The sequence below is a fragment of the Ornithodoros turicata genome, chromosome 4 (genome assembly GCF_037126465.1).
Source record: "Ornithodoros turicata isolate Travis chromosome 4, ASM3712646v1, whole genome shotgun sequence".
NCBI classification, from domain to species: Eukaryota; Metazoa; Arthropoda; class Arachnida; order Ixodida; family Argasidae; genus Ornithodoros; species Ornithodoros turicata.
The window spans coordinates 49,271,138-49,292,495 of NC_088204.1; the positions used below are offsets into that span (position 1 = coordinate 49,271,138).

Consider the following 21,358-nt stretch of genomic DNA (forward strand, 5'->3'; position numbering starts at 1 on the left):
ACCCCGTAGAGGTCTAGTAGTCGTCTACTTTTAGACCTAGCCCTAAAGTCTCAACTTATCCCTGGGTTAGACGTCTATTATCCCACCATGTGCTACATGGGCAGTAACCGAAAGCCACGTTGTTCTCGAAGGTCATGTCAATCCGTAGTACGCGCGCTAGTGAACGCCATGTCAGGAACCCTCTTATTTTGTACCGAATCCCAAGAAAAGGAAGAATTGTTAATCCTCAACTTCGTAAAGTGTAGAGATACCTTGTCTCCCTTGCGTTTATTATCAATAGCACTCCTCCACAGCTTCTTCCGAATAAACCTCACTTTCTTTGAATAATCTTCGGATACAGAAATGTGAGAACCTTTAAGTGTGGAGCAGTTCCTTAATACACCAGATTTTTCACAGTAATTAAAAAGTTTAAGAATCACTGGGCGATTTTCAGACTCTCTACGTCGGCCAAGCCTGTGTATGCGTTTAATAGACGTCAGGTTCACACCAGTCGATCCGACAACATGCCAGTGACCGTCTTCTTCAAGCCTTGTACTGCTTCGTCAGCGTTCTCCGAAATCTCGTAGATGACAAGATTATTCCTGCGGGAACTTTGGGTCACCGATAAAGGAATGCGGGATTTTACTTGACCTGCCGCTTTAGTGATACTCTTGCCTATGACTTTCACCTATCACAGTTATTGTTTTGTCTAATGTAGTGCACTTGTTTTCATCAACGAGATTTATCGCGTATTTTCCGTGATGGCAGCGCGTGGGCTTTGTGTGCGTCTGCCCATCTCGAATTTCGTGTAACAAACACAGTTGAGTCACGGTTGCACAGGAGTGTAACCTGCTTTTATCTTCCATTTTCGACATTAAACTGTTCGTAGTCCAGCGTGTGTGTCGTCACTCACTCCTCGTCCGTGTCTTTTCACCGCTGGTTTATATCGATAACACCATGTACCAACAGGATTAAGTCCATTCCATTCTGTAATATAATATCTGGAATGCCCCTTATGATGTAGTCATGATCATTATCTGGGACTGCACATAAATCAGTGCAATACCAGTCAATTTTGGAGCGAGTTGATATGGATGCCTTTTGCATCCAAAGTTAGTAAACATTCAGTTCTGAAATCATTTTCTCTTACTGTCCTTCCTGCCTCCACAGAAAGTCTAAGGTATTGCGGTGTGGCCTCAACAAGAAAATGACTGCCGGAAGGAAGACAGGTGTCTCGAGCACTCAACCAAATGTGAACGCTTAATTTTTGAGTGTACCAAGTTTGTTAAACCTTGTAACATTTCAGGTTTTGTTACAAGGAACATTCTTGTTTCCTTGGACAAGCTCCTTATCAGTGAACACAGTAACTGTATGTCATGCTTTTACCTGGTGGCGGCGACAAATAAAAGCGTACTCAGTGTTGGCATGCATTGCCCAACAATTACTCAGTGCAAGAGGAAAATTTTTGCAAAGCTCGTCTACTTTAAATTGAATACACTGCAACTTTACTGCAAGTGAAATGACTTAAGAATACATGTCTAAGCAACAAATATGTATGTTCACAGAGTAATTGATACACTTTTCTAGTTTGCCACCTGTCACTATGTACTTTACTAGAAGCGTTTCGTGGATAATTTTGCATATTAATTTCGCTTGAAAGATTTGTGGCACGTCATGTTAGGGTTGACATTTTGATAGACATAGTTCATTGCATCACGTACACGTTGTATTACACACTAGAGTATTGAGGAAAAAATATGTTTCTACTTGGTCATACTTGGCGAAATTAAGCCCTTGAATACATGTACCCATCGGCTCTGATATCAAAGCTTTAGTCATTACCATTGATAGTCAGTAAGCGCGCATCTCACTGGCGGGATCCGGACAAAATGTCCCCGGACAAAACGTCCCCGGACGAAATGTCCCCGGACAAATGGTCCCCGGACAAAACGTCCCCGAAAATGTCCCCGGACAAAATGTCCCCAGATGCCGTCAGGTTGCACAGCCGTTGGTACCTCAAATGTGACAAATGTTTTTCATGCTATTATGTGCAGGGTTGATTGATTTAAATCAGCCAGATTTCAATCACCGATTTTAATCGCGATTTAAGTCATGAATATTAATCAAGATTTAAATCACCTCTTTCATGCTTGAATTCGAATAGTAACATAAAACTGGAGACGCTGGGGAAGATGAGACTGAGCCTGGAAATGAACCACAGCCTGAAATATATTATACTTCAGTGACTTTTAGCGCAAACACCGTCACGTGACCCCTTCAGTGGCTCTCCGGCACACTGGCAAACAATTTGGTTACACATGGCGGGTGGTCATTCCACGAGCGTAGAACTTTTCCAGTTATTTCTTTTTCCTATTACTATTCGGTGTAATTCATAATATATAGTTTTCAAATAGATCTCCATTTGCATTAGCTAGTAACTGTTAGCCGCACTGTGAGAAGTCTAGACACCCTTCTTTGTATGTGCTCAAAAAGTGATTTCGCTACTACGAGGTGGCACACGGAAGCCATGAGGTGAAGATCTGTCTTAGAAGACAAAAATCAACTCAGTGATTTAATAAATATTCATCATATTTAAATGAAAAAAACCTGAATAATTTGACTTTTTAATCACGATTTTTTACAACCCTGATCGTGTGAAGGTTGCGCATCCCATAGGCCGTCAGGGCAATTTGACTTCTTATTTACGACGTACTGCTCTACGTGCGGTTGGGCCCATGTAGTTAAAGCTCCCTCTAAAGCCAGCCTGGGGACTCAAGCAATGAAGCGTATGTCAAAAGTAGGAGCTTACCAGTTATTGCGACAATGAGTTTGGAACTGAACTAACCAAAGCATTTATTTACAAGTATTTACATCGCTAAACGAATCTCTCCAAAGTGGGGATGCTGGCTAGGGACCCATACAATGGAGCATCTCTCAAAAGTAGGACCTTAGCAATTATTTACAGTTATTTACAATACCGAACGTCTCGAATTACTCAGCTTGCGATCTAGAAACGGATCGTCCGGGCAACACCTCGTAGAAATTCAATGGTTTTTTCATTGTTGACGGCTGCAAAGGTTCCGCAGCCGTGCTTGCAGCTCTACGGTTGCTGGTTTCAGTGACGGCAGCTGGGGACATTTTGTCCGGGGCCTTTTCGGGGGACATTTTGTCCGGGGACGTTTCGTCCGGGGACATTTTGTCCGGGGACATTTCGTCCGGGGACATTTTGTCCTACACCCCTCACTGGCAGAAGCGCTTACTTTGAGTCGTTTACGGCAGGGTCGTCCAAAAGTGGGGGAAGAAGGGGCGGACGCCCCTGTCATGTTCAATGTGGACACGTGTGCGTAATATTCCCCCGCTAAAATCTATAGCTTTGTGGTTCTGCTTTGCCTTTGTTGGGGCTGTTTGCGTGGCTTTCTGGCACGGCGATGGCCCGCGGCTACGAAGCAGCAGTTCCAGGAAGAGCGACGGTCACAAAGAGGCACGTTGAAGGTCGCCACCGGATTTCGTCCAGTTGGGAAACAAAGCCCAAAGTAATCCCCCTCTGGACAGAAAAGCGAAAGGGCTGAAATCGAGGGCAGCTGGCCTTGGAAAGTGGAACGGAGACACCGTGAATAGAGAGGACTGCGTGGGAGCGTCGTCGCTTCTCACGTAGGGAAAAAGGGACGCATCCTTTAAAAGCGGCGCGTGACCTGGATAAGGGAGAGCGTCTGGAGGAGTGAAAGTCGACGGTTCTGCGACAGGGGAGACGGACAGCGGTGACCAAGCCTCACCCTGCAGCCCAGCCTCGGAGACCGACCGGCAGCTCCCGCATCCTGAACCTCCCGAGCCCGACCAGACAGTGTACCTGAATCAGCGTACCACCGGCAGCGGACCCACCTCAGTGAAAGCAGCGTGCGGAACGGCCCCGACACAGTTCAAGAGCCACTCTACGATCACCATCGTGGGACGTCGCCCGCTGGATGTAAGTCCAAACGCACGCAGTTCCCAACATAAGGTTAGGTAGTACCGTAAGGCTAGACAGTGTTTGTAGAAATAAATTGTTGTCAACCCTGTACCTCTCGTCTGGACTCTTCGTCTCACTCAAAAGCGAACCCGATTTTGTGCGACTACCTCTCCGGAGGCCGCGGTCGTCACATTGGTGGCAGCGGTGGGATCCTCGCTTTTGAGTAGTGGTAGAGACAACTATTTCCCTCTACTGCGAGAGACGGGAGTAAGGCGTGCGGCCCTCGGTGACGAGCTTAGCGACTGAGCGAAACAGTGTACCAGACATGGCAGAGTCTAGCGGGCCTCCCCCTCAGGGAGCGAGCCACAGTATTTTGGCACTGAGCAACCTAATCCCGCAGTTCTCCGGTGATGGACAGGGCCCTAAGATCGGTGATGTTCTAGAAATGATAGAACAGGTCTCCAAAATGGGGGGTTGGAAAGACACAGAAGTACTGTGCATGACAAAATTTAAAATGGCAGGCGCTGCGCAGGAATTTGTGTGGCATGATGAGACGGCGAAGGCAGCCGACACCTTTGCGAGACTGAAGGAAATACTTCTGAAGCGGTTTGACGTTGAGCCGTTCAGCTCAAAAATGCAAAAATTCATGAATGCTAGGCAAAACGCTGATGAAGATGTGCGATCATACGCAACGAGAGTGCAGATGTTGGCGCACGCAACACTTAGTGACATTAATGGCGACACGAGTGTAGAAAAACAGGCAATGAGGAAAGAGCTACTACAGGATCAGATGTGCTCACAATTCATAAATGGCTTGAGAGATCCTGTTCGCAGATTCGTCTTGTCCCGCTGCCCTAAAGACTTTGCCGGAGCGGTTGATGTCGCCGCGCAAGAAGAAGCCAACGAGGCTTTGAGCTCGGCCGTAGCCCGCGTCCGAATCGTTGAGGATCGCAGAGTAAACGAGGTCAATGAAATAGAAGGTCTAAAAGCGAGGCTGGTCGAGCTAGAAAGGCTATTGGTAGCGCAAGAGCGACCGACACAGTATCGTCCGCGTAGGTATCGAGAATCAGACAGCCGGAGATGCTTCAGGTGTGGGCGGTCGGCCATATAGGCAGCGCGCGCTAAAACTTGTCCCGACACTATCGCCCCCGCTCGACGGAATGCGCCAAAACGGCGTGGTACTATCTATGCCGTAGGCAGTGCAGGAGTGCCGGGCCTCGCTTCGCTTGCTTGCATGGAATCGCAAAGACCACGAAAAAACGGCAGCTATTGCTGCGTGGTAGGGTGCCACAACAGTAAGGTGAACGTGAGGGGTAAACAGCCTCGTGTGAAGTTTTATAAATTTCCGAACAAGTGGTTCGAACAAGGGCGTCGGCGACAATGGATAGCGGCTGTACGAAGAGTGAAGTAAGTCTAAAACTGTTGTGGTTGAGTTTTTCCGTTCTAAGATGGTTTGTACTTTTTTGTGATTGCTTCGTGTAGCCCGGATGGCACTCCTTGGGAGCCAAGCCAGACGACTGTCATCTGCAGTTGCCACTTCGTCGGCAACGAAAAAAGCGCTGACCAGACGCATCCTTCCTACGTCCCCTCAGTATTTCCAGCGATGTACAAAGCCAAATCCGTCGTGGGATTGGCGCCTGTTGAGCGTTATGAAAGGTAAGCAACCTTCGACATTTCCATTAGCACATTAGCGATGACACAACGCACGAAGTTGTTCGCATTTGTGTGTTTGCTGCTACATCCGCTAACGGTAGCTTTACCTGGCTTTACGGACACAGACTCAAGCGGCGATCTCAACGTAATGGCAACACCACGGCTTCAGTGACACTTTGTGTTAGTAAGGAAGATGGTGTGCCTGGACTGCATAGAGATTTGCAAGATGAGGAATTCCAGGATGAAACATACAATGAGCCTCCTTCCTCAGATTCTAGTGGAGCGTTGGAACCACCTTCATCATCATCTGTGGTAGGCATTGTACTTGCAGAAGCAATATTGTGTATTACTTAAGTGCGCATGTAAAATTGCCATTTATTCTTTTTGTTTATTTATATTTTATTTTTTGACAGGGCACACAGACAGATGCAGCCAATGAAGGTAGTGGCAGACCGTTCTCCGTCTTCATGTGTACCATTCTGGAAACGACCGGCAGCACCCAGATTACTCACACACCTTGTGTTGAAAGTGAAGTGCAGGCTGTGCCCGAGACACAATCACGCTACTCTGGACGTTCTTCACGTACGTGCATATTTCAGGGTTACGAGACTCTTCGTGATCAGACTGCTACCCTGCATGATTTATGTGGCACCACGCCAGAAGTGTTTGCACTTCTACTCAGCCTCCTTACAAACTTCCGCGTAAGAGAGGTCGACGTCACTATCCCTAACAAGCTCTTGATATTTCTGATGAAGTTGAAGCTGGGAATTACTTTCACCGGCCTTGGCGCTCTGTTTGGAATTCATCGTTCCACTGCTAGCAGAATATTTTTCTGTATGTTAACAAACTTGGTTCAGGCCACAAGCAAGTGGTTGTTCACACCATCAAGAGAGACAATCCGAGCGACTCTTCCAGAATGCTTCAGAGAGCACTATCATTCATGCAGATACATAATCGACTGCACTGAAGTGAGGACGGAAACTCCAGCTCCTGTTGAAAGGCAACGAAATCTGTACTCAAACTATAAAGGCGGCATGACTGTGAAGTTCCTGGTTGCAATTGTCCCCAATGGACAGATTGCTTTTGTGTCAAAAGCGTACGGGGGAAGAGAAAGCGACACAGCAATAACAACGGATTCTGGATTCCTAGACCTTGTCGAGGCAGGTGATTTAATTCTGGCTGACAAGGGATTCCCTGGCATCAGCTCCCACCTCGGACAGAAAGGTGCACTACTAGTGATGCCCCCATTCTCATCAGGAAATGCACAGTTCACCAGCAGTGAAATGGACACAACGTATTACATCGCACAAGTTAGGGTGCATGTAGAGAGAGTGATTCAGCGGATCAAGACCTTCGACATCCTGAATTCCACCGTACCAGCTGAGCTTGTGCCATACATGACTGACATTTTTCATATGTGCGCAGTACTTGCAAATCTTCAGCCACCCATTTTCAAGACGCAGCAATGATTTCAGCGTACTTCATTTTGGCATTTGGCCTGCTGTGTTGAAGTGCAATGGGGACCAGTGTGAAAATTAAATATGTTGAGTGCTAATGCAGTTGCTAAAAAAAAGTGTCCTGTTGCAAAATGGCTGTCACACTGTTTCTCATTTATTGCTTCAACACGATTTGAAATATCATACAGAGCACCAGGTCCCAACTTACAGAAATTGAACTGACTAGAATACGTGGACTAACCAAAAAAATTGAACCAGAAAACTTAAGGTCTAATTACATATTCATTTAGACCTGGGAGCCATTCTTGGCAGCATGTGAGTAAAATAGAATGTCTCTAGTTTTGGAACAAGTTCACTAAGCAGATCATCGTCACGCTCTACCATCACATTCACTGACTGCGCATCAGAATATACAAAAAAGAATGCCTCTGTTACATTCATGACATACATTGCAATTTGCACTTGTGTATAGTATTGATGCGACTTTTTAAGCACCAGCTTCCCTCCTTCATACTGTAGGTACTGAACGTAGCTTGTTTCAGATTTGCAATCAATGATTGGCTGTCCTTTCCGGCCAAATGGGCATTTGATTTCAAGCAAATAAAGGCCATCAGCCAGCCGCACTACCCCATCCGGGCTTGCACATAGCCATCTTTGTTCAGGGTGCACCAAGAGCCCAGCCTGAAAAATTTGGAAAAGGCATGAGATTAACCGTTTGAAAGTAACAGTTCTGATTCTAGTACCTGATACACTATTGTTGGGAACTTCCTCTGGAACTCCTTTGCAGCAACTCCCTCCATCTGCGTGCCTTTCAGCGAATGTGCATTTTGTGTTAAATCACAAAAACACACTAATGTTTGATGAAGATCACTGATAGGAATACTCACCGTATGCTGTGGCCGCTGTTCTCAGTGGCCTGGTGGTTTTCAGTGCTTCAGCAAGTTTTTCGAAGTCTGCTACCCTTGTTCTGACTCTGTGGCACTCTGTGCTTGTTAGACGTAATGCCCTTTCCTGGAACCACCTGTGCACATGTACACGTTCTTTGCAGGTGGCAGGTGGCAAGTGAACATGTAGACAAATGGCACTCACAGCAAATGCATACTAAAACACAAGCCAGCTTGATTTCGGCCTCGAAGAAGCATGCAGCATGCTCAACTGAAGCGGTGTGTTTTATGCACTTTACCTCACATTTGTTCGTTGCCCACGTGTTTCCATGCCAATGTCAATTGGACAGCGGGAGCCAATAGCAAATTTGTAAAAGCTTGCGGTGTCATGGCCCACTTCCTTTAACCAGTCTTTCCTTGTGAACCGATGCCCCATTAGCAGATCGACCCTCACAACACTCATTGTGTGAAATACTGATCTCCTTGAGCTACTGCTCAGAAGCAGCTCAGCTACTAGCTCCTGATCATGCATGTTAGCTGCAGCATCAACAAGTGATGCTAAAACACTCCTGCACCCCTTTTCAACTGGGTCCTGATATTCATATTTCAAGTTGTGGACTAAAGGAGAGCCAATGCCTGGGAAGTGGTCAAAGATGTAGGACGGTGAGACTGACTGGCAGCTTGGCTTGGGTGCATTGCATGGCTCTTGAAGGGTAGAAGAATGGATGGTGGATGTTAGGGCACTATAAGCGAAGCTACTTATATCTACGGTACGCAAAACGCACATACTAACCTCAATTCTAAAGTAGATATCGAACACTGGCGATCAACATGCCACATTATCGTCACAGCTGACAGAGTTTCGGCTGATTACTTACTTGGATAAAGCTCTTCGAAAGGAAGCCGGACGTAGCTGCCTGACGCTTGACTTCCAGGCCTGCCCCACGCTTGGGGCACACTAGTGCAGGAGTCGTCTTCGGGGTTGTTTATGGCAGTAACAACGGCGGCTACATGTTTACAACGGCCAGCCACACCTCCCTTACAAGTACAATGTGCTTCGAGAATTGCACGTGGTCTAGGTGACTGAAGCTGCAAATGTGTCAAACGAACGTTAACAGCACGTCATCAACAACAAGTTAACAGACTTACCTGAACAGTTACGTTGTACGTGCGTGTGCTCGTTTGGGCAAGGCACTGCGCACTTATCTTTGACGTCCCGTCCGTGAAAACATCTTCGCGAACGCATTTCACATGTTTCGCCTTCTGAAGAAGGTGCCCTTTCTTCAGATTACCGCCTCGAAAGTGGTCTCGCGTGTCAACAGGCGCGAAGCCGGCGTATAAAACACGTGAAATCGTCATACTAGCATGCGTCGTACACAAAAAGTGACAGGCAATGCATATGCGAACGCCCCGCTGGTACCACGCCGTTTTGCGGCCGATTGCCACGGGGGTCGCTTTCAGCGGATCGATCGCAGCTCCCTCAAACAAGCGCGCGCTGCCTATAGCTCGGAACTGTGTGGTTCGTGAAGAAACCGAGAATACAGGAGCAAACGTGTTTCCAAAAAACGCGTAAAGCCCCCCTCGGGCGCTTTGCGAGAGGGGGAGAAACAAGCGGGAAGGCAAAAAGGGAAGCATCGAAAGAGACGCCGTAGGCGGAAGACCCAAAAAGAGGCCATGCCGGGAGACAGTGGTATTGCCATTATCCGTTATTCGACAGAGAGTAGCCCTGTTGTACCTGCGAAAATTGAGGGACACTGCTTTAAACTTTTAGTGGACACAGGATCTAGAGTCAGTTTGTTGCGAGAAAGTGCACTAGGCCAAATGAAAGATGCTGAGGGCAACATTACCCTGCAGTCGGGAAAGCCGAAGTATCACAAATTTGTTGGCGTGACGGGGCATGACATAGATGTAAGAGGGTGTTTTGTGATGACTGTTTCGTTGGGGTCATTTAGATTTCGACACCCTTTCTACGTCGTTGCGGATAATCAGTACCTCCCCGTCGACGGAATTCTAGGTCAGGATATCCTTTCGAGCAAGAATATAGATGTTCTGACGACAAAGGGTATTCTCAGGGCAGACAATGAGGATATCCCGATCCTAAATTGGAGTAATCGTCAAGTCACTGAGTCGCAAAATGAAGCTGGAGAGGAAACCGTTATCGCGACCGTGCGGCTGGATGCGATGTGCAAGATTCCGCCCTTGTCGCAAGCAGTTTGCTGGGCTAAATTAACAACGCCAGTTAAGGAAGGAGACATGGGTGTAATCGAAACATCAAATCTTAGTGTGCACGGCCTCCACGGTGTTGATGTTTTGGTCAGGGTTTCTGCAAATTCCCGTGTGCCCGTCTGCTTTACAAACTTCACGTTACAAGAGTTAACGTTACCTCGGAACAAGAACGTGGCTACCTACACGAAGGCGCGAGATGACATAGTGCGGAGGTCAGGACGGTGGGAGAAAGTCCACCGTGTATGACAGATGAAACGATAGATTCCTTGTTCTCAATGTCCCACATTTTCGGCCAGGAACTAGTGCGCCTGCGTGAACTGATCCGAAAACATAGCTCAGCCTTTGCAAAGCACGACCTCGACTTGGGAAAATGCGATACCATCAAGCATAGGATAGATACCAGTAGCGCCTCCCCAATATACCAACGAGCTTATAGAATTCCATATTCCCAGCGTGGAGAAATGGACAAACAAGTGAACGAGATGTTGAAGAACGGCATCATAGAGAATTCAAAGTCGCCATGGGGAGCGCCTGCTCTTTTAGTTGAAAAGCCTGACGGATCATTTCGATTTGTTGTTGATTACCGTAAGTTAAACAGCGCGACCAAAATAGATCCCTATCCACTGCCGAATATACAGGAAACCTTATCGCAGCTCGGAGCAGCTAAGTATTTCTCGGTAGTGGATATGGCATCGGGGTTCTGGCAAATCGAAATGGATCCACGCGATAAAGAAAAGACGGCGTTCAATACCACGAGTGGACACTACCAATGGACTCGCATGCCTATGGGCCTGGTGAACAGCCCATCCGTATGGCAGCGGACAGCCGATGTCGTATTGGATGGGTTAATGGGCCAACTTTGCCATGTGTACATGGATGACATTATTATCTACAGTCCTACTTTCGAACAGCACTTAGAAGACGTCGAGCGGGTATTGCGACGGCTATCGGGTGCCGGTCTAAAACTGAAGCCAAAGAAGTGCCAGTTCCTAAAAGCGGAGGTTAAATATCTGGGACACGTCGTTTCCGCCGACGGCGTACGCCCAGATCCCGAGAAAGAGAAAGCAGTAAAGGAGTTTCCGGTGCCCCAGAGTATTAGGGAAGTGAGAGAATTTTTGGGCCTGATTGGGTATTACCGTAGGCACATTGAAAACTTTGCTAAAATTGCTAAGCCGCTCACTCGGCTTACATCGAAAAACACGAAATTCGAGTGGAGCAAAGAGGCTCAATCTGCATTTGAGGATCTAAAGGAACGACTCGTTCTTGCACCATTGCTAAAATATCCAGACTTTACGAAGCCGTTCATTCTTGCAACAGATGCTTCTCAGTATGCGTTAGGAGCAGTGCTCTCTCAGCGACACGGCAATATGGAACACCCAGTAGCATTCGCGAGTCGCCAGCTAAATAAAGCAGAGCAGAACTACAGCGCCACTGAAAAAGAGTGTTTGGCTGCGATTTGGGGAGTGAAACATTTCAGGTGTTACCTGTACGGGAGAAAGTTCAAAATAGTTACAGATTGTCGGCCATTGAACTGGTTAATGAATATTCGTGATCCAAACTCGCGGTTGGCAAGGTGGAACCTACAAATGCAGGAGTACGATTTTGAAATAGAACATAAGTCAGGAAAATTGCACTGTAACGCTGATGCCCTAAGTCGTGCCCATACGGCTAATGTGAATTTAGTGAACGATTATGTACCTGTGATTGAATCATTTAGGGTCAAGGAGGAACAAAGGAAGGATACCAGTCTTAACGACATCATTCGTGAACTTGAGCGCGACCCTTCCCTGTCCGAAAATTACTTGATTGATGACAGCGGTTTGCTACATAGAAAAGGGAGGCAAAACGGGACGTTCTATCGGAAGAGAGATGAATGCCAGGTAGTGGTCCCCAGCGCTATGGTGCCAGACGTACTAAAGGCTTTTCACAGTGCACCATATTCAGGGCACTTTGGAACAAAGAAAACGCGCCAAAGAATCGAGCGGAGATATTGGTGGGCGGGTATGAGAAAAGACATTGGAAATTATTGTTCTACTTGCCAGGAGTGTCAACTCAGGAAAACACCGAAGAATCGAAAAAAGGCTCCCCTTCAGATCTTTGGGGAGGTCAGTAAGCCATTTGAAAGAAGTGGAATGGATATTGTGGGACCACTACCCGTGACCACTGAAGGGAACCGGTACATTTTGGTCTTCGTTGACCATCTGACGAGGTTCGCAGAGGCTTACCCAATGAGGGACCAGAAGGCACCTACAGTAGCTAGGATATTCGTAGAGAATATCGTTATGAGGCATGGCACCCCGCGACAGCTTTTGACAGATCAAGGAACCAATTTCACGTCCAAATTACTCAATGAGGTGTACCATTTACTTAAAATTGAGAAGCTACAAACAACTGCATACCATCCAGAAACGAACGGTGCTGTTGAACGTCTCAATCAAACGATTAAGGGGCTTTTAACTCAAATGGTGTCGCATGACCAACGTGATTGGGATCTATGGCTCCCATACGCCATTTTTGCGTACAACACCGCGGTTCACGAAACCACGAACGAGACCCCCTTTTTCCTGTTCTATGGCCGAGACCCTGATTTACCCCACGAATTGTTAGCATCTCCCCCAGTCTCCCATTATGGAGCTCTGGATGACTATAGGACTGAGCTAGCGCTTCGTATGCAGAAGTCTCATGAGATTGCCAAAGAAGCCCTCGCAAAATCCGCTAAGACACAAAAGAAAACGTTCGACCGAAAGGCTTCCAGTTGCGCATTCAAAGTAGGAGATCGTGTCTACCTACAAGTAGCAAGTGCGACACCCGGCCTTTCGCGAAAGCTACAACCTCGTTGGAAGGGACCATACCGAGTTGTGGAAGCCTTGTCACCCGTCACCTTCCGAATACGCGAGCTCTGCAACGGTAGCATGCAAGTAGTGCACGCAAACAGGTTAAAAATTGGTCAGCAGGAAGACCCGTATCCTGTTTGCAGTGGCTCCGACATCCGCAGCCAGAGCAACGTCATGCCAAATCCACCAGTGTCGTTGTCGCGAGTAGTTACTGATTCTCAGCGGAGAAGTCGATCAGCTTCAGACTTTGTCGCGTGGGAGGAGGCTGAGCGCCTTCGATCATTGCCACATGAGCTGCGCGAGCACAAGCACAGCGGCTGCTTCAGAGATAGCGGCTATACCGACCGCTAGCAATGACATACCTGAGGAAGTAGCTAATAACTGCGAAGTTATTGAATCTTCGTCATCAGAACCGATTGAGGGTGTCTCGTCTAGATATCCGCTGAGAAGCAGAGGGATTAAGGTTGACGGCGACGTGTGGAAATTCTCGTACCCAGAGAATGGGACAAAATCTAATACCCCCAGGTAAATCGGCCTGGCGTATTATGGATTCCACGTGATGTAAAAAGAGAGATGTTATAGCGTTGATTCTGTACATAGACTTCGTTATGGGATGGTACCTGTTTCTACAAACAGCTAGCATATTGAGGCCGTTTTGGCATTGTACATACTTACGTGCGTTTGGACTGAAAGTCTGTGATGTGTATATAGAATTACGACGGACCTCATCGAAGTGACGTGTTATTGTGAAAGAAAACTACTGAACGAAACTTTTGTCTAGCAGCGACAAAACCTCCGCTGGACCCGGACTTCGTTGAACAGAACATGCTTGTAAGATAGAATAGGTTTTGTTTTTTTCTTTGTTAAAGCAAAAACAAAACAAAAAAATGGTTGGCGAATGTCATGTTCAATGTGGACACGTGTGCGTAATATTCCCCCGCTAAAATCTATAGCTTTGTGGTTCTGCTTGGCCTTTGTTGGGGCTGTTTGCGGGGCTTTCTGGCACGGCGATGGCCCGCGGCTACGAAGCAGCAGTTCCAGGAAGAGCGACGGTCACAAAGAGGCACGTTGAAGGTCGCCACCGGATTTCGTCCAGTTGGGAAACAAAGCCCAAAGTAATCCCCCTCTGGACAGAAAAGCGAAAGGGCTGAAATCGAGGGCAGCTGGCCTTGGAAAGTGGAACGGAGACACCGTGAATAGAGAGGACTGCGTGGGAGCGTCGTCGCTTCTCACGTAGGGAAAAAGGGACGCATCCTTTAAAAGCGGCGCGTGACCTGGATAAGGGAGAGCGTCTGGAGGAGTGAAAGTCGACGGTTCTGCGACAGGGGAGACGGACAGCGGTGACCAAGCCTCACCCTGCAGCCCAGCCTCGGAGACCGACCGGCAGCTCCCGCATCCTGAACCTCCCGAGCCCGACCAGACAGTGTACCTGAATCAGCGTACCACCGGCAGCGGACCCACCTCAGTGAAAGCAGCGTGCGGAACGGCCCCGACACAGTTCAAGAGCCACTCTACGATCACCATCGTGGGACGTCGCCCGCTGGATGTAAGTCCAAACGCACGCAGTTCCCAACATAAGGTTAGGTAGTACCGTAAGGCTAGACAGTGTTTGTAGAAATAAATTGTTGTCAACCCTGTACCTCTCGTCTGGACTCTTCGTCTCACTCAAAAGCGAACCCGATTTTGTGCGACTACCTCTCCGGAGGCCGCGGTCGTCACACCCCCCTGAACTTTAGTTCTGAGGGTCCTGGCACCCCATTTTTCGAGTGTATGCGTCGTCCGAGACAGACTCGCTTTCAGCTCTGTTACTTGTAGGATGATTTTAGTCGGCTCATTCATATTCCCTCAGAACCGCTACCCTCCTGCTCGGCTGGACCACAAGGAAATTCTGACACAACGATGCTTCTTGCACTCTTCGAGCGTCAACAAGGTTGGTTCGCTGAACAGCAACAAGTCCTCGTCGAATTGGTCCGTAACATATCCGGCCGAGAGACACCGTGTCTCCCTTCGGTGAGGCATGATGAGTACGATGGTAGCGGTAGCGCAGAGTCATGGATGACCTTCTATGAATATGCCTGCCAACACAACTCGTGGTCCACGGATAACGCAAAAGTTGACAATTTAAGGCCCTTCCTCATTGGTGCTGCCAGGAAATGGTACGACTTACGCCTACTTAGTCACCGCCAAGCGCCATGGAACTCATGGAAACAAAGCTTCATTCTGTCATTCTGTGAGGACAAGGTTGCTCGCTGGGATGACGCAATAACGTATGTTGGTGGCTCGTTCATCGATTACCACCTCGAAAAGCTACGCCTCCTATAACTTGCTGTCTCCCTGACTCTTCGGTTGTCGCATTGCTGATACACGGTCTTCCTACGCATATACGGCAAATTGTGAAAATTAGAGGACCAACAGACTCAGACGCTCTCCTACAGTGTCTGCGGGATATCGGCGGAAGTAGAAGCGAACGTGGCGAACAACAAGCCCAACCTGCGCGTTATAACCCGCCAGCTTTCCACCCCGGCGCACCTCTCCATTGCACGTACCGCAAACGCAACACGGTAAACCGAGAACCGCGAGAACATCAGCCACAGTGGAGGACTACGTCGACGATATAACTACAAAAAACGAGTAAAAGAGGGTGTCAGTTTCCACCCGCAGAAAGAATTTGAAACTGTCTATCTCGTATCTATAGCAAACTGATCTACATTGATGTCATTCTAAACAACTCGCCTACCCGCGCACTAGTAGACAGCGGTTCGTCAGTTACGTTCGTGAAGAGCCGGCTTCTGAGTCCAGCGGCCATCCGCAGGGGAAAGCCCATACAAGTCAAGGAATTTGACGGTAGCTCGCAAATTTTCGATCACTGGACTCAAGCCACAGTAAGTGTATCAAATGAAACAATCACCACCAATGCTCTAGTGATCAGTGGAGTAGATTACGATGTTCTACTATCAAGGCCAGACATGAGGCGTCTGAAGCTCAACATCTATTGGGACGATACTGTGTCTGTCGCCGACGACCGCCTTGAGACTTCACTGCCAAAGTTACAAGCTACCGCTCCTCGTATTGATACGGCCATTGACATACCCAAACTGTACCCGGAATTGATCTCCTTGTCTGGATTTCCTTCCCCAACCTCCGCGCTGGAAGTCCCCTTCACTCTTCGGGACACAACACCTATCAGACGAAAGCCTTACAATTTGCCTCTTGGAAAAAAGAACTGTTTAAGACAGGAGCTCCAATCTATGCTAGACGCCGGTGTCATTCGTCCGTCAACCTCACCATTTGCCTCGCCCATCACAATCGCTTCCAAGGCTGACGGTTCCTTTCGTCTGTGCACCGACTACAGACTCCTCAATCGCCAGACAGATATATTCCCATTTCCCATGCCCAATGTCGATGACATCGGCAACGAAACTGATGGGAGCACTGTATTTTCGTGCATAGATCTCTGCAAGGGATTTTGGCAAATGCCATTAACGGAGGACACAAAAAATGCACGGCGTTTGTCACACCATTCGACTTGTATGAAATAGATACAATCGTCTTCCGTTCGGTTGGAAAAACTCGTCTGCCTGGTTTCAAAAGATGACAGCCGTACTCCAACCGTTCATTGGGAAATTTGTACATGTCTACATCGATGACATCCTCATTTACTCTAGGTCCATGGAAGAATACTGTCAACATCTTCACCTAGTCCTACAAGCGCTACGCGAGGCAAACCTCAAGATCAACGTGAAAAAAAAAAGCGTTTGTTTCCAGTCTTCCTAGGACGGCGCATTAACGGGAAGACAAAAACTACAAAAGAGGAGTCAGTAGACAAAATCAAACGTATGAAGACTCAGCACGATGTCCACTCATTGAGGGTATTTCTAGGACTCGCAGGCCACTTCCGTGCCTTTATACAAGGTTATGCTGCGAGAACAAAATGTTTAACAGCCCTACTTCGGAAAGAAACTCACTTCGTTTGGACACCAGAGTGCGAAAATGCTTACCAAGACATCTTGAACACAATTTCCTCCAACCCTGTTTTGGACCTGCCAGACTTCCGCTTACGCTTTGAGTTACATACTGATGCCTCCCAGTACGGTGCGGGTGCTGTCCTCTACCAGCGAGACATCACGAGACCAACACCTCAACAACTCACCGTTATTTGGTACCACTCGTATACCTTCAACAATACGGAGCTTAATTACAGCACTACGGAAAAAGAACTACTTGCCGTAATCAAGGCAACTAGATATTTCTGCACCTTCCTGGATGGAAGAACATTCAAGCTGTTCACAGACCATCAGCCCATTACTCACATCCTCGGATCTGCTGACCTCAAGGGCCGCCTTGCTAGATGGACTTCTGAATTACAGCACTTCAATATGCAAGTACATGACAAGCCAGGAACAGCTCTCCCAGACGCAGACGCCATGTCCCGACTGGGTCTCAAAGACCTCGCTGCTGCTTCCTTTTGTGATTCGTAGTTATGGGAAGGTACGCAACCCCTAACACAGGAAGACAGCAGATACAAAGTACCTCCCACCATGACACGAAGAATCCTCCAGCTCTACCACGACAGCCAGAGTCAGGTGGGCATCATGGCATATTAAGAACACACCGCAAGCTATGTAAGCGCTTCACGTGGCCACACATGAAACAACATGTCAAAGATTACATCAATTCCTGTGACGTGTGTCAAAGAACCAAGCTCAAGTATCGTCAAACGGCAGACCGAATGATATTGCCACAACACTCCTCAGTGCCCCTCGAGGTTATTCACCTCGGCTTCGCCGAACTTCAGAAGAAGTCTGGAAGAATACGAAAAACTCAGTCATTTCTGTTAGCTATCGACGAGCACACACGCATGGTCAACACACGCCCAAGTGGTGAAGATGCCACAAGCATAATTTCAATGCTCGAGCGGAATATCTTTAAAAATACCAAGACAATCGTCTGCGAAAATGGCCAAGGATTTACCAGCAAACGCTTAGCCACATGGGCCCAGAGCAAGAACATACGGCTCAAGTTTACAGCCCCATATCATCCCGCGGTAAACCGAATGGCTGAATGCGCTATTCGCGACATGAAACAATACATATACATGTACCCGGACTTCCCTGGAGGCTGGAAATCCTGCTTAGAAGCAGCCACGCACCATCACAATCGTTCCCACAACAAAGCCATAGGATGTACACCATACTTTTCTCTGCATGGTACACCACCCATTCTCCATGCCGACCAGTACCTCAACATTGCTGATCACATCACCTTACAAGAACAACGCAACACCACTGTTGAAATAGAAAAGTATAGGATGGCCATGAAGAAAGACTTTGACCGCCTTCACAGTCGCCAGATCCCAGACATCGCTATAGGAGATCTTATTCTCGTGCACAAACCTCTGTCTGGTACGCGAGGATACGCGAGGTCCTTACACCGTCATACAAACGGCATCAAAGAACGGTATCTTTAAGACTGTCGGATACGTTACACCAGACAATCATATGCACATCGCCGCTATAAGGAATGTCTCAAAATATCATCTCAGGAGGGATGAGCTTCGAAACCCGGGTCCTATGTAGGGTACCAGGGAAGACAATAAACAAGCCGAGGAACGGGGCACGAGCCTCATTCTGTTCGTAACCAAGGAACAGTGTACATTAGTGACCAAGGTGAAAACACAAATTTAAAAAGTAGAAGACGAAATTCGCTCGAATAGGTGTTATCCACCCGGTTACGCTATATATGGTACTGCATGTGCGGGCCTACTGCACAAAGAGCAGCGACACGGCATTCAGTTGCCTCGCTCAGACGATGGCAAGCCGGAGCAATGGGCAAGGCATGTAAACAACACAACGGGCTTACCTATCATGGAGTTTATCCACCAGTTAGCCTGCATCTACGACATTCTATCTAGGAAAACGCAGATTTCGCTCCAGCAAAGGACGTCTACTTGTTTTTTATCAACACAGGGAAATATTTGATGCTAGAGAGGGAAACTCTTATCATGTGGCGAAGAGCCTTTAGCCTATTTACTGGTGAGCTTGATGACACGTGTAGCATACCTGTGCTGTCTTTGTCCAAGCAAGGGGCCAGAACACTTGGCAGAACCTTTTTAGTGCAACATTGCACTTGCCGAGAACGAAAAGAAAAAATAAAGCAACACGTTACCGCTTGCTTACTTCTATTTATCTTATCGCACTTAATGGAACAATAAACCAAAATTTCACTTTGTGCTGCTCAAACGGCAATTTCCTTTTCACCTCACGTTAATCAAGAACGCGAGGTGGCCTTCCCATATGTGCTACGGCCTCCACAATCATTGGATTGCACTGGTCAAGTCGTTCAGCACATTAGTGGCTCCTCTAAGTCAGGTGAGGTCCCCCCCTCCCTTGCTACGAGGAACATCCGATGCCCCTGCCATGACCCGTCCGAAGAGCCAACATAGAACCTGTGTCCGAACCATGGTAGCTCAGTCCGGTCGCTTTTGTGTGAACTAGTACCGTCTAAATATGGTGCTGGCAGTGAATATCGAAACTGCTTGGGTTTCTATATTCTTGATGCCAGTGTCTGCGCGTGGATTACCCATGTAAGATTCCTGACAGCAAATTATCTCGAGCGTCCGTTCTCTTCACGGGCCATCCTGTCGAATACCACGTTATAGAGTGTAAAACTGTCAGTAGCAGTCTTAGAAATGCCAGTGATTGTGCCTCGTAGTCCCAGCGGCACAGTAATCCCTTCACGAACGTTAACCACACGGTTCCAACGTTAACCAGGCCTCAACGTAGGAGACTTGGTGCTCGTGAGGTATGGCTTGCCGGGTAACAAGAATTCATACCAAGGACCCTTCCGCATTACGCGACTCACGAAGTACGAACGAAGACACCAGAAAGGCCGTCGCCTACCGTGGTCCCAGGGGGCACGAAGAAAGGGCATCCATTGGAAATGTCATCAAATACCATCCGCGGGAGGATGGGTCCGAAAGGGAGGGGAGAATGTAGACGACGACGAGGAGGGCACGAGAGGAAGGAGAGGAAAATAAAGCAGTTTTGAAGGTGGCCCGTGAAGAGAACGGGATAATTTGCAGTCACGAATCTTACAACCCACTTTGCAGTAAAATTTGGAATACAGGATCACATTGGTACAAATAACTGCATCTTACAATTATCCGTAACAGCTTGAGATGAAGTGTTGCTACGTGTTTGGTATTTATTTCTGTCTTTGTACTTCAATGCTGCTTTACATTGCTGCAAAATCAGCTGTGACTGTAAAAATCAGAAATAATAGTACCATGCTCTTAAATATGTGTCTATGGCTGACGATAAGTGGGCTACAGAAGTGGAACCACCCCAAGAACACATTGATATCCTCAGGTCATCCCAAGGACGTTCCATTGGGACAGGAATAACATCCCTCGGATATCCCCGTATGGTCCTCAGTTTGTCAGAAAAGTGTTAAAATGCAACGCCTCGGGCCATCCCCAAAGACTCCCCAGGAAGTGTCCCAAAAACACCACCAGTAAGGTTTTAGGAGCAAAAGAGGATATCTTATAGTGATGATTTATTTATTATTTATTTATTTTGAGAAAGGTAGCCCATTTTGAGTACAAGGTCGTTTTTCTCATTCCGGCACTTGTTCAACCTTAGTCACCAGCTTTTTGTTTGCTCCTTTTTATTTGTTTAGCGTATTTCTCATAACGGACAAAGAGCGCGGCGGTTTAAAAAGCAAACAGAAAGAAATATCAAAGATTGTGAAAAAGTAGTTCCAGGAGCATTATGTCCGAGAAACTCACTTCGAAAGGTACTGGACTTTCCCTCCGAACAGAAACAGATACTATTTATTGCTTGTTACGCGTCCTCCCATAAATTCGAGAGCCTTTGTCGCTTCAGAATTAAAAACGAAGGGTGGACTCCTCAGTTTAATTCGATTATGCAAACAAATAATAAAACAAACGAGGAATTGCTTAGAGTATTAACTCCCCATCGATGCATATCCTGTGTTTCTTACTCCATTTGGTTTGAGACATTCGGTAGGACCTTGGGAGGTCAAAGATAGTGCAACAGAATCGCGCATTTCTGTCTTTTTCGCGGTAAATGCTCCATGTGTCATAGACAGTCACCTTTTTTTGGGAAGAGGGGGAATTCATTGGCAGAAAAATCTGACACAGGACCACACTTTGTTTACGACACATATGACATTCAGCCCGAGAGATCGACCCAAAAACAAAACAAATGTATCACTCATTATTTGGGGAATCTTGGCAGGTGAACTGTACAAAATAATATTTCTCATCCCGTCAGTTGCCCACAGGGACACGCACAGGACGTACTTGGATGACTCTTCGCGGACAGTCCGCGAGTATCGTCCTCAGGACGCTCTGCGGAT

The 21,358-nt window shown here is 47.4% G+C and overlaps 2 protein-coding genes and 1 long non-coding RNA gene across 3 annotated transcripts; 2 read left to right on the forward strand and 1 right to left on the reverse strand.

The window, feature by feature from the left end:
* The first annotated feature begins 5,146 nt into the window (after positions 1 to 5,146).
* Positions 5,147 to 7,280, forward strand: LOC135393136 (uncharacterized). The gene is made up of 4 exons (XM_064623670.1): positions 5,147 to 5,332; positions 5,408 to 5,581; positions 5,704 to 5,890; positions 5,992 to 7,280. Exons 1-4 carry the CDS (start codon positions 5,160 to 5,162, stop codon positions 7,045 to 7,047), a joined length of 1,590 nt encoding a protein of 529 aa, XP_064479740.1. The 5' UTR covers positions 5,147 to 5,159; the 3' UTR covers positions 7,048 to 7,280.
* Positions 7,281 to 7,296: 16 nt separating this feature from the next.
* On the reverse strand, positions 7,297 to 9,352 carry LOC135393137 (uncharacterized). Its single transcript, XR_010422477.1, has 5 exons — positions 9,069 to 9,352; positions 8,798 to 9,008; positions 7,923 to 8,056; positions 7,779 to 7,843; positions 7,297 to 7,716 (listed from the first exon to the last, which is right to left on the reverse strand). It is a non-coding gene; the product is annotated as an uncharacterized LOC135393137 (long non-coding RNA).
* An 8,272-nt stretch (positions 9,353 to 17,624) lies between these two features.
* Positions 17,625 to 18,446, forward strand: LOC135392411 (uncharacterized). Its single transcript, XM_064623125.1, has one exon. The coding sequence runs from the start codon at positions 17,625 to 17,627 to the stop codon at positions 18,444 to 18,446; it is 822 nt and encodes a 273-aa protein (XP_064479195.1).
* The last annotated feature ends 2,912 nt before the right edge of the window (positions 18,447 to 21,358 follow it).